At 43.4% G+C, this 14770-nt stretch overlaps 2 protein-coding genes across 2 annotated transcripts; both read right to left on the bottom strand.

Moving 5' to 3' along the window:
- Nucleotides 1-1234: 1234 nt before the first annotated feature.
- LOC311351243 (serum paraoxonase/arylesterase 2-like) lies at nt 1235-6200 on the bottom strand. Its single transcript, XM_084471347.1, has 9 exons — nt 5992-6200; nt 5788-5858; nt 5632-5687; nt 4953-5115; nt 4223-4349; nt 3892-4092; nt 3507-3588; nt 2914-3039; nt 1235-2289 (listed from the first exon to the last, which is right to left on the bottom strand). Exons 1-9 carry the CDS (start codon nt 6066-6068, stop codon nt 2119-2121), a joined length of 1074 nt encoding a protein of 357 aa, XP_084327473.1. The 5' UTR covers nt 6069-6200; the 3' UTR covers nt 1235-2118.
- Nucleotides 6201-8734: 2534 nt separating this feature from the next.
- LOC311351242 (serum paraoxonase/arylesterase 2-like) lies at nt 8735-14751 on the bottom strand. Its single transcript, XM_084471346.1, has 9 exons — nt 14617-14751; nt 13194-13264; nt 13035-13090; nt 12323-12485; nt 11593-11719; nt 11262-11462; nt 10877-10958; nt 10268-10393; nt 8735-9791 (listed from the first exon to the last, which is right to left on the bottom strand). Exons 1-9 carry the CDS (start codon nt 14691-14693, stop codon nt 9621-9623), a joined length of 1074 nt encoding a protein of 357 aa, XP_084327472.1. The 5' UTR covers nt 14694-14751; the 3' UTR covers nt 8735-9620.
- Between the last annotated feature and the right edge of the window lie 19 nt (nt 14752-14770).

Genomic DNA, 14770 nt, shown 5'->3' with positions numbered 1-14770 from the left:
TTTTACGAGACGGATGTGACGTCACACCCGAGCTGCAAGTCGCGATTACGAGACTGAAGCCGTTTCTCAATTCGCGTTCTCGTGTGTTCTCGTGTACTTGCGTTCTCGATAAACGTCATCAGTGGTAGCCCAAGCACTGTTCCAATTCCAAGTACGCGAGAACGCGAGTACTGTCGTAAAACCCGGAAGTGTTCTCGATGCGTTCTCGATGAGGCCGTTCTACCGAGGATGCATCGGAGGTGACTCGTGTGGACTTGGGACCGTTAAATATCCCAGAATGCATCATCGAGTCCGCTGCTGTTCCAATTGCAGGTGCGGACTCGCGTTCTCGGAAGTCTGTACTTGAAAGTCCGGACTTGCCAAGTACGTACTTCCAAGTCCGCGAGAACGTAGTCCGCGTACTTGGTATTGAGAAACGGCTAAATAGAAGGTACCAGTATACCGTCTCCTTCTACTTCCGGCTCACGGCCCCCGGAAAAGATCTGGAGCATGCGCAGAACGTGAACTCCGAAACGATGCTGTTTACATGCAGGTAGAGACCAGAGATCGATTTGAAAGTCGGACAATTAAACATGTTGCACTCTATACGGCCCTAATGCCGCTAAGGACAGGATCTGACGGAGAGAGCCTGCTCCTTTGCTGTACATTTTCTCCAGCCGCAGTCATAGTTGCGACATGGCATGGTAGGGGTGTACGGTATAAACGGTATAGAAAGTACACCGGTGTGAATTTGCGCTACGGTATGGATTTTGATAATACCGTGACACCGGTGTGACCGGTAGACAGTGTTGTGTGTAACGCGTTAGGTAACTATTTCTTCATGTAAAAAGTCAAGTTACTTGTAACTACTGAAAATATGGTGTATATATGGGAAAATACTAACGAAACGTAGTTCCTTTTTCAATTCGGCGCAACGTTACTTTTCCCAGGGACAGATTTCACAGCGATACTGCCTTCTCAGGCAGCGCGCCTGCGTCCTAACCCTAGCCAGCGGTGGAACGAGATAACAAACGCGTCACTGTTTACCTGTGTATGGACTGAGGCTTTGACTCCGAACTTCGTTATTCAAATATTTAAAAGCCCTTGTAAACGGGACGTAGACCGACTCATTTTACGGATTCCTGTGAGACCAGGTTGCCTTAATTACATCTGTCGCATATTTAAGGTGAAAACTAAATGTCAAGGGAAAGAGGCGGTGGTTGCAAAAAGTATTTCGATCGCTTATTAAGTTCACTCGTTGCTTATAATGGTTTATTCGTTTCCCAGTCTCATTTCCTTAATTTAGAAGACAGTTTTGTTCATTTTTAAATTGTAAAATAAATAAAATATTTTTTTGAAGTTGCGAGTTTTTGAAATTATTGGAAGCGAGTCGAGCTGACCTTGCCTGCTGTACCCACGGCCCAAAATAAAGAACAGCCGAGACAATATCCTTAATTCAAACATGCCGTTTCATTTGGGCTCAATTGGCTACGGATGCGAACTTGGAATGAACATACGCAACAGGGATTTCTAAAGATTACTGTACAGTGGCGGAGACTGCAGGAGCTGAAACATCACTACGGTAGAGCTAAGAAGGTTCAGACCAACCTTACCAACGAACACCGTACGAAAGAGATTCGTAGCAAAGAAGGTTTCGGGAAACACGTGAAATGTTAAGGTAGAACTTAAAGAAGAGGTTACGAATACCGGCGCTTTTGCGCATGGTATGAGATAGAGACCCCCTTAAAGATGAAAAAAATTAACATACCGTGATATAATACCGTTACTGTCTATGCCTCAAATCATACCATGATATCAATTTTAGTCCATACCGTACAGCCCTATGGCACGGTGTAATCTGGCTCGAGAAATGTGATCAGATCGCGGAACCCCTTCGCCTCGACTACGCTTATGGGCAGCATATCTCCTATAATTTTTAATTGGTTATTTTGAAAACAGAAAGTTGTTGCAACGTTTTGAACAGGACATTTAAGAAGTTTATACATATAAAAAAATATATATATATAAAAAAAATATTTTCCGATTTCTATTTTTAGAGTCGACTTCAGCCCGAGTAGAGAATCGATCGTTGAGTCGACACATTTTTTAACATCCCTAGTTCACATCCCTTGGCTGGGTTCAGATCCCTTGGCTCAGATCACAGTACAGGGCTTTATGTAAGACGGATCCGATGAGCAGCTTCCCTCTGTACCGGGTGGCCACTGAGGAGCCAATCAGAACACTGCCGTCGTCAGCGTACACCTGACTGACCAGCGGCTGCTCAGAGTGAATGTTCTGGATGCGGATAACCTGGGCAGAACAATGAGAGGTTGAAGACGTGATTATTAAAGACATTAGTACATTATCAGATTTAGATGTGACCCATGCAGTTAAGGAGCACGTAGGGGGTAAAGGGACCCCTACCCTCAACAGGGAGTCCACTGGCATGTGGGACCCCAAATTATTAACGTGGTCAAGAATGAAGCGACTTGATGTGAAGACTTTATTCATGTTGCCGTGAACGGTTGAAGCAACTCAATGTCAACACCATGAACATTGAGTTGCTTCATCCTTTCATCCTGTTGTGAGAGGAGGACTCATTTAGTAACGCAACAAGCACCAAAAAAACGGAATTGGACGCAAACGCATCGCAATGGGACTTGAACCGCCACGTCAACCACCAACACTACTAGAAGAATGCTGATTGAAAACCTTCTGCAAATGTCACAACCGCTGATGACAAAACTCAACCCCTGCCCTACCCCTAGCTGCCAGATCAACTCAACCCCGGCCCTACCCCGAGCTGCCAGATCAACTCAACCCCGGCCCTACCCCAAGCTGCCAGATCAACTCAACCCCGGCCCTACCCCGAGCTGCCAGATCAACTCAACCCCGGCCCTACCCCGAGCGGCCACCGGGTGTCCAGCGTCTCACCTCTGAGCCCGGGGGGTTCTGGGGGTCGTTTTTGAAGAAATTCCAGTTGGGGTGGCAGCCCAGCCACAGGTCCCCGGTGCCCTGGTCCACCTCGATGTTGTCACACAGGGAGCCCAGGTCCACCGACTGGGGACACAACAGAACCCCTTCACCACTGGACCAACACACTCCATAACGCTCCCGCCATTCATGTATCCAGAGGTTATTAGTTATTTTTCACCTAATTAAATAGTAGACTGTGAAATATCAATTCATACGAAAACTTAAAATTGAACTTAAAAATAGACTTAGCATTGTGTAGAATCTTATCCTAGCTATCTCTCTTACGGGGAATGGGTTAACCTAGTGATGGTTAGTGTATACGCAGAATGGGTTGACCTAGTGATGGTTAGTGCTTGGCACTTGGTTCTATGAACATCCTTACTGTACTGACGGAGATATATTGTTGTTTCACTTTCTTCTGACAAATGTACTTATTGTAAGTCTCTTTGGATAAAGCGTCAATATGAAGGTGAGGTTCCTTTACTGTAGTCAAGTGACCTCAGCAGTGATCCATGTAACCCGTCTAGGTCTCTAGTCGGGACGTTCACTACCTTCAGGGAGACCAGAGAGTTGTCCTCCTGCCTCTCCAGGACGCGGACGCTGTGATCATAGATGTCCATCGCGTAGACGTGTCTGAAACCCAACAAAAACACACAGGGTCGCCACACATCAGAAACACATGAGAATAACATAGCTTAACATAGAATAACAGTTTTATTCATATTATGTGTATTTGTTAGTTTAAAGTCTATAGAATAGGTTTTAGTTTTTAATCACACTGTATATACTGTTTATATTTTATATTTTTGTTCCTAGTCCTCTCTTTTTAAGCACCAGGGGGAGCTCTCCCAAATTTCGGTGTACTTGTACCTGTGCATTGACAATAAAGTTCATTCATTCATTCATTCATTCATAACTCCACAGGAGCCGGCCCACCTCTGGTCGGGGGAGGTGTTGATGCCGTTGCCCGAGCGGTAGCCCCCGGAGACCACCCTGACGTCCCCCGGGCTGTAGAACACCACCGAGCACCAGGCCAGGCCCAGCAGTGGCTCCAGGCTGGTGAGCGGCTCCTGGACAAAGTACTGGTCGTTGGTCGCGTAGAAGCTCTCCACCCCGACCGCCACAATGTCGTTCACACTGCGGGGGGCCAGAGGAGACACAGTCAGGGGGACCAGAGGAGAGACAGTCAGGGCCTGGGGGTCCACCACCCAGGCCGTCTCTCTGCTTCAGGGCCCTTGAGAGCCTCCGTTGTGGCGCGGTACCGTACCTGTACAGCAGGTCGTGTTTGATGGTCTTCACGTGCACCAGAGTTTTGTCCTCCTCTATGAACTTGAAGATCTCCACCTGGCTCGTCCCCTCCGGGTGATTGACCACGAAGAGGTATACGGTGTCGTCTGAAGAGTTAAAACCAAAGTTATTATCAAGGACAAGACAAACTGATAAAACCTACGTTTACATAAGATAAGATAGTCCTTTATTAATCCCCCTTAGGAGAAATTCACAAGTGGCCAGCAGTACAGTGGGAAAAGAGAGTGCAAAACAAGAGCATATATACAAATACAATTACCAATTGAAATAAAATATAATAAAAAACTATTAGAATAAGATAAACATACTATATACATGTAACTGTCCGTTTGTAGGTGACTTGTGCATTAAAGAAATATGACTATAAGTATAAATGTGCAGGGTACCTGAGGTAATGAATACATTACAATGAATAAGAAAGACACAAGGGCAGAAAATATTAAACCATACGCCATCGTGTATTGCCACAGCGTAGTGTGTGTTGGGTACATTGAACCCATCCCATAAACCAGTCAGTACACTTGGTGACTGTGTCGTGCAGTGTGTCTGTGTTGCAGCCTGCATCCCCTAAGGCAGTGACCCGCCCACCTGCATTCCCATCCAACACAGTCACACCACGGACGGTCTGGTTGGTCCGTGTCCAAAGATTTAACATTAGTCTGGATCGACAAAGCGGACTTCGATATTACCGGACTGGTCGGTGAATGTGCTGATGCCGTGGGGGTTAAACGAGTCTACGTCGAAGTTCCTGGTCATGCGCAGTTCCACAGGTTTGATTCTTGGGTCTTCCAGATCGATGGAAAATATCTTCCCCGGACCATCAGAGACTTCCCTACCGGGAATCTTAAGCCCCTAGAAAATGAATGCATATATATACATTTATACAATAAAGGGGTGTAACGATACACAAAAGTCACGATTCTGTACGTACCTTGGTTTTTACATCAGTATAAGTCAGTTCGGTATGTTTTTCAGTACAGCAGTTTTTATTATTTTATTTTTATTAAACAATTGGATTTTGATTTGATTCATTAAATTGTATCAAACAAATGCCTAACACAAATGAAAATACATAAAATACAATCGAGGATAAAACCACGATCAAGTCCAGGACTTATTTCTATTGTGGTCCTCAACACAAAACATCTGGACAAGACAAGACACTCACAGTGTCAGAGTGTCACAGAGTGTGTGATAATCAATAAAAACTTATACTTTTTTTTTTCCGATACGTACCGAAATGAAACGCGCATCAAACCGTTAGACCCGTACAGAAAAATTTCGGTACGAATGAGTGTATCGTTACACCCCTGAATAAAATGTAATATTAAATAACTCGGGATATTAATAGAAGTGACGGCTCCTCACAGTGCTGATGAGGGCTCGTCCATTGGGGAGTATGGTTATGTCCTCCGACCCAGACACTGAAAATACAAACATTATTAACTAGGTTAAGTGACATAATGTGTTTTAACCCCCAGGTATGTCCCGTTAGTGTACAGCCCAGGATTAGTTAACCCTTACCAAGACCTTTGATGGGGACACAGTTTGGAAGGTGGTTCTGGACCAGTTCTCTGGACGCCAGGGTCATCCTCCTGCAGAGTACAGGATCATAATAAACTACTTTATGATGCAGCACCAGCCACCAGTGTTCAGAGGCTGTTTGCATTGCAACTTTACGCTCAGAGCTGATATGCAGCTTTTCCAAACTCTCTGATAATAACTCACCTGTAGTTGAGGATTCTCTCTCCGATCAGAGCCGCCAGCGCAGCGACCAGCAGAGAGAAGGTCAACACTTTCCCCATTCTGAGTCAGGATCAAAATAGGTTTTACCTCAATCTCAGCGCTGCTCAAACTTATCAGTGCGTGTCTCAAATCAACGTCACTCAAGTCTAACGCCCATCCGGCTGAGGAGCAACATCCGGCGCCGAAAACAACCTCCTCGTTCCCACGCGTCTCCTTTCAACAGGACGGGATCCTCCAAATAAGCGCTATTGGCGAGACAGTGGGAGGGAATGTCCGTTTACTGTTACGTGATTGGGAATATTGCTTTCTCAAATTCTTTGTCAAATGAACTTGAAATGTATTCTCCTATTCTTTGTTGTTATTCTTCCTGTCATGTTCTTATTCTTTTCGCTCCGGGGATTGTTAACTGGTTTACACAGCTCCTAGGAAGTGATGGACCAAAAATGACGCTGTGGTAGACCAGCATAACGACGAACGCTACAATTCAGGATCCTCTCGGTCAAAAGTCTATTATTCATATCAAATAGCAACATAAATTAAGTACAGCAAGTGTCTCAATAAAAAAATTAAAATTAAAAAAACACGTTGCTACCAAATCTAATTTCAGAGTTTGAGTATAATGTGCTTTTGCCTTTCAGAAATATCTAGGAGACAATTGTTAATGTTTAAATAATTGGGAGTTACAATAAAATGAATGAATAAAGATCGTAAAGACGTCGGAAGAAAAAAACGTTTATTTTTACGTTACAGATGTGCCCGAAGTACAACCTCGTTGATGACCCACATTTAGGAAAACATGTACTTTTAATTCAGCCTTGGGTGAAATCGAAGCGTAGCGTCTGTGTGCTTCCACCTTTAATGAATGTGTAACCCAGCTGTACTTTCAGTCAGCTAATCCTTTCATGTAGTATCATTGTTATTGGTGTGTGTGTTTCTTTAAGTGTTACGACCTTTTTTTTTTAATGTTACGTATGTTTACGTTGATGTTTATTGTTTCCTTGGAGATAGAAAAGCGGTTTCTTTTCTCTTCTATGCATCCAAGAAAACGGTGGACAAGCTGGAATTCTATTACTGTTTTATTTCGGAGTTTATTTTGTTAAAAGTGAGTTAAGTGCAATACTTAGTGTATAAAGTAGGCCTACTCGGTTTACTTTTAATGATAATAAGCCTGAGGCCCGTCGGCAAAGTGTATTAAGAAGACCGTTGGAAGGGAGCTCCGCCGAGCGTGTGACCGTTGGTGAAGGTGACGGCCGCTGGTTCCTGAGCGGCTCCTTCCCGGTGGGTCCAGAGGAGCCGTTGTCATCTTCTGTCCCCGAGGACTGCAGGCAAAACCACTTCAATCACACACACACACATATAGAGCTCTATAATATTGTTTTTTGCTGGCCAGCACTTTACTTTAATTTACTTTATTTTTTACGTTATTACTCTTTCTTGTCGCTAAAGACAATACAAGGACACTTGAAGATTTATTTTATTTTTGAATAAGAAGACCGTTCGGTATTTATTTTGTTTATGGATTGAGAGAGAGAGAGAGACATAAGTATTTGGTTTAACTTCCTAAAGAAAGTGGAAATATATTTTATTTTTTTATTTTTCTTATTCCAATTGAGGGTTAACCGAAATAGAATTGTATTCCTATGTGGTTTAAAGTATACTGTTACATGATTTACTTGATTTTCGTTATGATGAAGTAGGCCTACGATGCGTTTCAGTGCATCAATTATTGAATAAATTTGGATTGATAGTAAATTGCTATCACAACCCTGAGTTCTGTTTATTGGTTACAAATGCATGCCATGCGCGCTCCCGCGGCCAGGGATACGCTTCTCATAGAGGGTAACTACATTAACCGGCTTCCTCCATCCTCTGCGCCATCTTTCTAAATAAATCGCCGTTTCTCGTTTTCCGACGGCGACAACAACACGTATACCGTCTCCTTCTACTTCCGGCTCACGGCCCCCGGAAAAGATCTGGAGCATGCGCAGAACGTGAACTCCGAAACGATGCTGTTTACATACAGGTAGGGACCAGAGATGGGATTTGAAAGTCGGACAATTAAACATGTTGCATTCTATACGGCCCTAATGCCGCTAAGGACAGGATCTGACGGAGAAAGTCTGCTCCTTTGCTGTACATTTTCTCCAGCCGCAGTCATAGTTGCGACATGGCATGGTAGGGGTGTACGGTAAAAACGGTATGAAAGTACACCGGTGTGAATTTGCGCTACGGTATGGATTTTGATAATACCGTGACACCGGTGTGACCGGTAGACAGTGTTGTGTGTAACGCGTTAGGTAACTATTTCTTCATGTAAAAAGTCAAGTTACTTGTAACTACTGAAAATATGGTGTATATATGGGAAAATACTAACGAAACGTAGTTCCTTTTTCAATTCGGCGCAACGTTACTTTTCCCAGGGACAGATTTCACAGCGATACTGCCTTCTCAGGCAGCGCGCCTGCGTCCTAACCCTAGCCAGCGGTGGAACGAGATAACAAACGCGTCACTGTTTACCTGTGTATGGACTGAGGCTTTGACTCCGAACTTCGTTATTCAAATATTTAAAAGCCCTTGTAAACGGGACGTAGACCGACTCATTTTACGGATTCCTGTGAGACCAGGTTGCCTTAATTACATCTGTCGCATATTTAAGGTGAAAACTAAATGTCAAGGGAAAGAGGCGGTGGTTGCAAAAAGTATTTCGATCGCTTATTAAGTTCACTCGTTGCTTATAATGGTTTATTCGTTTCCCAGTCTCATTTCCTTAATTTAGAAGACAGTTTTGTTCATTTTTAAATTGTAAAATAAATAAAATATTTTTTTGAAGTTGCGAGTTTTTGAAATTATTGGAAGCGAGTCGAGCTGACCTTGCCTGCTGTACCCACGGCCCAAAATAAAGAACAGCCGAGACAATATCCTTAATTCAAACATGCCGTTTCATTTGGGCTCAATTGGCTACGGATGCGAACTTGGAATGAACATACGCAACAGGGATTTCTAAAGATTACTGTACAGTGGCGGAGACTGCAGGAGCTGAAACATCACTACGGTAGAGCTAAGAAGGTTCAGACCAACCTTACCAACGAACACCGTACGAAAGAGATTCGTAGCAAAGAAGGTTTCGGGAAACACGTGAAATGTTAAGGTAGAACTTAAAGAAGAGGTTACGAATACCGGCGCTTTTGCGCATGGTATGAGATAGAGACCCCCTTAAAGATGAAAAAAATTAACATACCGTGATATAATACCGTTACTGTCTATGCCTCAAATCATACCATGATATCAATTTTAGTCCATACCGTACAGCCCTATGGCACGGTGTAATCTGGCTCGAGAAATGTGATCAGATCGCGGAACCCCTTCGCCTCGACTACGCTTATGGGCAGCATATCTCCTATAATTTTTAATTGGTTATTTTGAAAACAGAAAGTTGTTGCAACGTTTTGAACAGGACATTTAAGAAGTTTATACATATAAAAAAATATATATATATATAAAAAAAAGATTTTCCGATTTCTATTTTTAGAGTCGACTTCAGCACGAGTCTAGAATCGATCGTTGAGTCGACACATTTTTTAACATCCCTAGTTCACATCCCTTGGCTGGGTTCAGATCCCTTGGCTCAGATCACAGTACAGGGCTTTATGTAAGACGGATCCGATGAGCAGCTTCCCTCTGTACCGGGTGGCCACTGAGGAGCCAATCAGAACACTGCCGTCGTCAGCGTACACCTGACTGACCAGCGGCTGCTCAGAGTGAATGTTCTGGATGCGGATCACCTGGGCAGAACAATGAGAGGTTGAAGACGTGATTATTAAAGACATTAGTACATTATCAGATTCAGATGTGACCCATGCAGTTAAGGAGCAGGTAGGGGGTAAAGGGACCCCTACCCTCAACAGGGAGTCAAAAATTATTAACGTGGTCAAGAATGAAGCGACTTGATGTGAAGACTTTATTCATGTTGTTGAAGCAACTCAATGTCAACACCATGAACATTGAGTTGCTTCATCCTTTCATCCTGTTGTGAGAGGAGGACTCATTTAGTAACGCAACGCACCAAAAAACGGAATTGGACGCAAACGCATCGCAATGGGACGTCAACCACCAACACTACTGGAAGAACACAGATTGAAAACCTTCCGAAACGTCACGACCGCTGATGACAAAACTCAACCCCTGCCCTACCCTGAGCTGCCAGATCAACTCAAACCCGGCCCTACCCCGAGCGGCCACCGGGTGTCCAGCGTCTCACCTCTGAGCCCGGGGGGTTCTCGGGGTTGATTTTGAAGATATTCCAGTTGGGGTGGCAGCCCAGCCACAGGTCCCCGGTGCCCTGGTCCACCTCGATGTTGTCACACAGGGAGCCCAGGTCCACCGACTGGGGACACAACAGAACCCCTTCACCACTGGACCAACACACTCCATAACGCTCCCGCCATTCATGTATCCAGAGGTTATTAGTTATTTTTCACCTTATTAAATAGTAGACTAGAATAATAGTAGTAGTGAAATATCAATTCATACGAAAACTTAAAATTGAACTTAAAAATAGTACTTAGCATTGTGTAGCATCTTATCCTAGCTATCTCTCTTACCGGGAATGAGTTAACCTAGTGATGGTTAGTGTATACGCAGAATGGGTTGACCTAGTGATGGTCAGTGCTTGGCACTTGGTTCTATGAACATCCTTACTGTACTGACGGAGATATATTGTTGTTTCACTTTCTTCTGACAAATGTACTGATTGTAAGTCTCTTTGGATAAAGCGTCAATATGAAGGTGAGGTTCCTTTACTGTAGTCAAGTGACCTCAGCAGTGATCCATGTAACCCGTCTAGGTCTCTAGTCGGGACGTTCACTACCTTCAGGGAGACCAGAGAGTTGTCCTCCTGCCTCTCCAGGACGCGGACGCTGTGATCATAGATGTCCATCGCGTAGACGTGTCTGAAACCCAACAAAAACACACAGGGTCGCCACACATCAGAAACACATGAGAATAACATAGCTTAACATAGAATAACAGTTTTATTCATATTATGTGTATTTGTTAGTTTAAAGTCTATAGAATAGGTTTTAGTTTTTAATCACACTGTATATACTGTTTATATTTAATATTTTTGTTCCTAGTCCTCTCTTTTTAAGCACCAGGGGGAGCTCTCCCGAATTTCGGTGTACTTGTACCTGTGCATTGACAATAAAGATCATTCATTCATTCATTCATTCATAACTCCACAGGAGCCGGCCCACCTCTGGTCGGGGGAGGTGTTGATGCCGTTGCCCGAGCGGTAGCCCCCGGAGACCACCCTGACGTCCCCCGGGCTGTAGAACACCACCGAGCACCAGGCCAGGCCCAGCAGTGGCTCCAGGCTGGTGAGCGGCTCCTGGACAAAGTACTGGTAGTTGGTCGCGTAGAAGCTCTCCACCCCGACCGCCACAATGTCGTTCACACTGCGGGGGGCCAGAGGAGACACAGTCAGGGGGACCAGAGGAGAGACAGTCAGGGCCTGGGGGTCCACCACCCAGGCCGTCTCTCTGCTTCAGGGCCCTTGAGAGCCTCCGTTGTGGCGCGGTACCGTACCTGTACAGCAGGTCGTGTTTGATGGTCTTCACGTGCACTAGAGTTTTGTCCTCCTCTATGAACTTGAAGATCTCCACCTGGCTCGTCCCCTCCGGGTGATTGACCACGAAGAGGTATACGGTGTCGTCTGAAGAGTTAAAACCAAAGTTATTATCAAGGACAAGACAAACTGATAAAACCTATGTTTACATAAGATAAGATAGTCCTTTATTAATCCCCCTTAGGAGAAATTCACAAGTGGCCAGCAGTACAGTGGGAAAAGAGAGTGCAAAACAAGAGCATATATACAAATACAATTACCAATTGAAATAAAATATAATAAAAAACTATTAGAATAAGATAAACATACTATATACATGTAACTGTCCGTTTGTAGGTGACTTGTGCATTAAAGAAATATGACTATAAGTATAAATGTGCAGGGTTCCTGAGGTAATGAATACATTACAATGAATAAGAAAGACACAAGGGCAGAAAATATTAAACCATACGCCATCGTGTATTGCCACAGCGTAGTGTGTGTTGGGTACATTGAACCCATCCCATAAACCAGTCAATACACTTGGTGACTGTGTCGTGCAGTGTGTCTGTGTTGCAGCCTGCATCCCCTAAGGCAGTGACCCGCCCACCTGCATTCCCATCCAACACAGTCGCACCACGGACTGTCTGGTTGGTCCGTGTCCAAAGATTTAACATTAGTCTGGATCGACAAAGCGGACTTCGATATTACCGGACTGGTCGGTGAATGTGCTGATGCCGTGGGGGTTAAACGAGTCCACGTCGAAGTTCCTGGTCATGCGCAGTTCCACAGGTTTGATTCTTGGGTCTTCCAGATCGATGGAAAATATCTTCCCCGGACCATCAGAGAATTCCCTACCGGGAATCTTAAGCCCCTAGAAAATGAATGCATATATATACATTTATACAATAAAGGGGTGTAACGATACACAAAAGTCACGATTCTGTACGTACCTCGGTTTTTACATCAGTATAAGTCAGTTCGGTATGTTTTTCAGTACAGCAGTTTTTATTATTTTATTTTTATTAAACAATTGGATTTTGATTTGATTCATTAAATTGTATCAAACAAATGCCTAACACAAATGAAAATACATAAAATACAATCGAGGATAAAACCACGATCAAGTCCAGGACTTATTTCTATTGTGGTCCTCAACACAAAACATCTGGACAAGACAAGACACTCACAGTGTTAGAGTGTCACAGAGTGTGTGATAATCAATAAAAACTTATATATATATATATATATATATATATATTTATTTATTTATTTTTTTCCCGATACGTACCGAAATGAAACGCGCATCGAACCGTTAGACCCGTACCGAAAGATTTCGGTACGAATGAGTGTATCGTTACACCCCTGAATAAAATGTAATATTAAATAACTCTGGATATTCATAGAAGTGACGGCTCCTCACAGTGCTGATGAGGGCTCGTCCATTGGGGAGTATGGTTATGTCCTCCGACCCAGACACTGAAAATACAAACATTATTAACTAGGTTAAGTCATGACATAATGTGTTTTAACCCCCAGGTATGTCCCGTTAGTGTACAGCCCAGGATTAGTTAACCCTTACCAAGACCTTTGATGTGGACACAGTTTGGAAGGTGGTTCTGGACCAGTTCTCTGGACGCCAGGGTCATCCTCCTGCAGAGTACAGGATCATAATAAACTACTTTATAGTAGTTTATAGTAGTTCATAATAAACTACTTTATAGTAGTTTATTATGCACCAGCTGATTCTGGTACCTCTGGACATGCTTACGAACATACTAAAAACCTAGGAAAATACACCTTCCGGAAAGGCTTCATTTTCAAGATGCCGTCCAAAATGGTGGCCGGCCAAGCTTAAAATGGCTATATATATATATCAATAGAAAAAGATTATTTGAATGATTTTTCACTTGATTCTGGTACCTGCAAATATGCTTATGAACATACTAACAATCTAGGAAAATATACCTCCCAGAAAGGCTTCATTTTCATAATGGCGTCCAAAATGGCGGCCGGGAGCTTAGACTGGCTATATCTCAAATGGAAAATGTTACAAAAGAATGTTTCAACTGATTCTGGTACCTCTATACATTAAGAACGTGCAACAAATCTAGGTAAATATAACTGCTAGAAAGGCATCTTTTTCAAAATGACTGCCTGTAAGCTTACATTGGTTTAATGGTTAAAATTGGTTACTATTCAAACTAGAAAGGTGGTGTTGGTGTTGAACAACATAAATGCCACACTTATTGTGGTCTTTATTCATCATCATCTTCGGGCTCCTCTGGAAGAAACTTGTTATGTGGATTGTCACATTCCTTAAGTTGACATGGTCCACAGACAGTAGTACAAGGTAGTCCATATTTTCTGCAAGAGTAGTCCATATTTTCTGCAAGAGCAGCGGAGTGTCTTGCAGGCAGTGGTACAGGTACAATGAATGACCTTCAAGAGACTGTCTGGAGCAACATTCATTGTTGACATGAGTGGGACAAATCTATTGTCCTGCAGGCCCCACCCCCAGTTCAGGGCATCCATACCATCTTCTGTTCCCATCCAGACCATGACCTGGTAGTATGCTCTATGACAGTGAAATTTGGTCGCAGATTCAGTTGGTGGCAGACGGTCAGGCGTTACAGTTGATGAAAATTCATTCAAATAATCTTTTTCTATTGAGATATATATATAGCCATTTTAAGCTTGGCCGGCCACCATTTTGGACGCCATCTTGAAAATGAAGCCTTTCCGGAAGGTGTATTCTCCTAGATTTCTAGTATGTTCGTAAGCATGTCCAGAGGTACCAGAATCAGTTATAGGTATATTTTGGTATACTTTTAGTATGTTATTCAGCACACCAAATACTACTAGAATCCATTGAAAAACCTTTTGTATAAATTTTTTTGGGGTTAAGCCCTTTTTTTTTTTTTTTCATAGATTGACTCACCTAATTGCAACTTTACGCTCAGAGCTGATATGCAGCCTTTCCAAACTCTCTGATAATAACTCACCTGTAGTTGAGGATTCTCTCTCCGATCAGAGCCGCCAGCGCAGCGACCAGCAGAGAGAAGGTCAACACTTTCCCCATTCTGAGTCAGGATCAAAATAGGTTTTACCTCAATCTCAGCGCTGCTCAAACTTGTCAGTGCGTGTCTCAAATCAACG

Source organism: Micromesistius poutassou (genome assembly GCF_964030765.1).
Source record: "Micromesistius poutassou genome assembly, chromosome: 8".
Classification (NCBI taxonomy): domain Eukaryota; kingdom Metazoa; phylum Chordata; class Actinopteri; order Gadiformes; family Gadidae; genus Micromesistius; species Micromesistius poutassou.
This window is presented reverse-complemented; position numbering and strand designations above follow the sequence as displayed.

What these genes read in the sequence shown, in the direction of transcription:
- LOC311351243 (XM_084471347.1), bottom strand. Translation starts at nt 6,068, where the DNA reads ATGGGGAAAGTGTTGACCTTCTCTCTGCTGGTCGCTGCGCTGGCGGCT. An exon ending in TGTCCCCATCAAAGGTCTTG is followed by an intron (nt 5,688 to 5,787) that starts GTAAGGGTTAAC and finishes TTGTATTTTCAG; the next exon opens with TGTCTGGGTCGGAGGACATA. An exon ending in AAACACGACCTGCTGTACAG is followed by an intron (nt 4,093 to 4,222) that starts GTACGGTACCGC and finishes GGCCCCCCGCAG; the next exon opens with TGTGAACGACATTGTGGCGG.
- LOC311351242 (XM_084471346.1), bottom strand. Translation starts at nt 14,693, where the DNA reads ATGGGGAAAGTGTTGACCTTCTCTCTGCTGGTCGCTGCGCTGGCGGCT. An exon ending in GAGAGAATCCTCAACTACAG is followed by an intron (nt 13,265 to 14,616) that starts GTGAGTTATTAT and finishes TGTACTCTGCAG; the next exon opens with GAGGATGACCCTGGCGTCCA. An exon ending in AGAACCCCCCGGGCTCAGAG is followed by an intron (nt 9,792 to 10,267) that starts GTGAGACGCTGG and finishes TGTTCTGCCCAG; the next exon opens with GTGATCCGCATCCAGAACAT.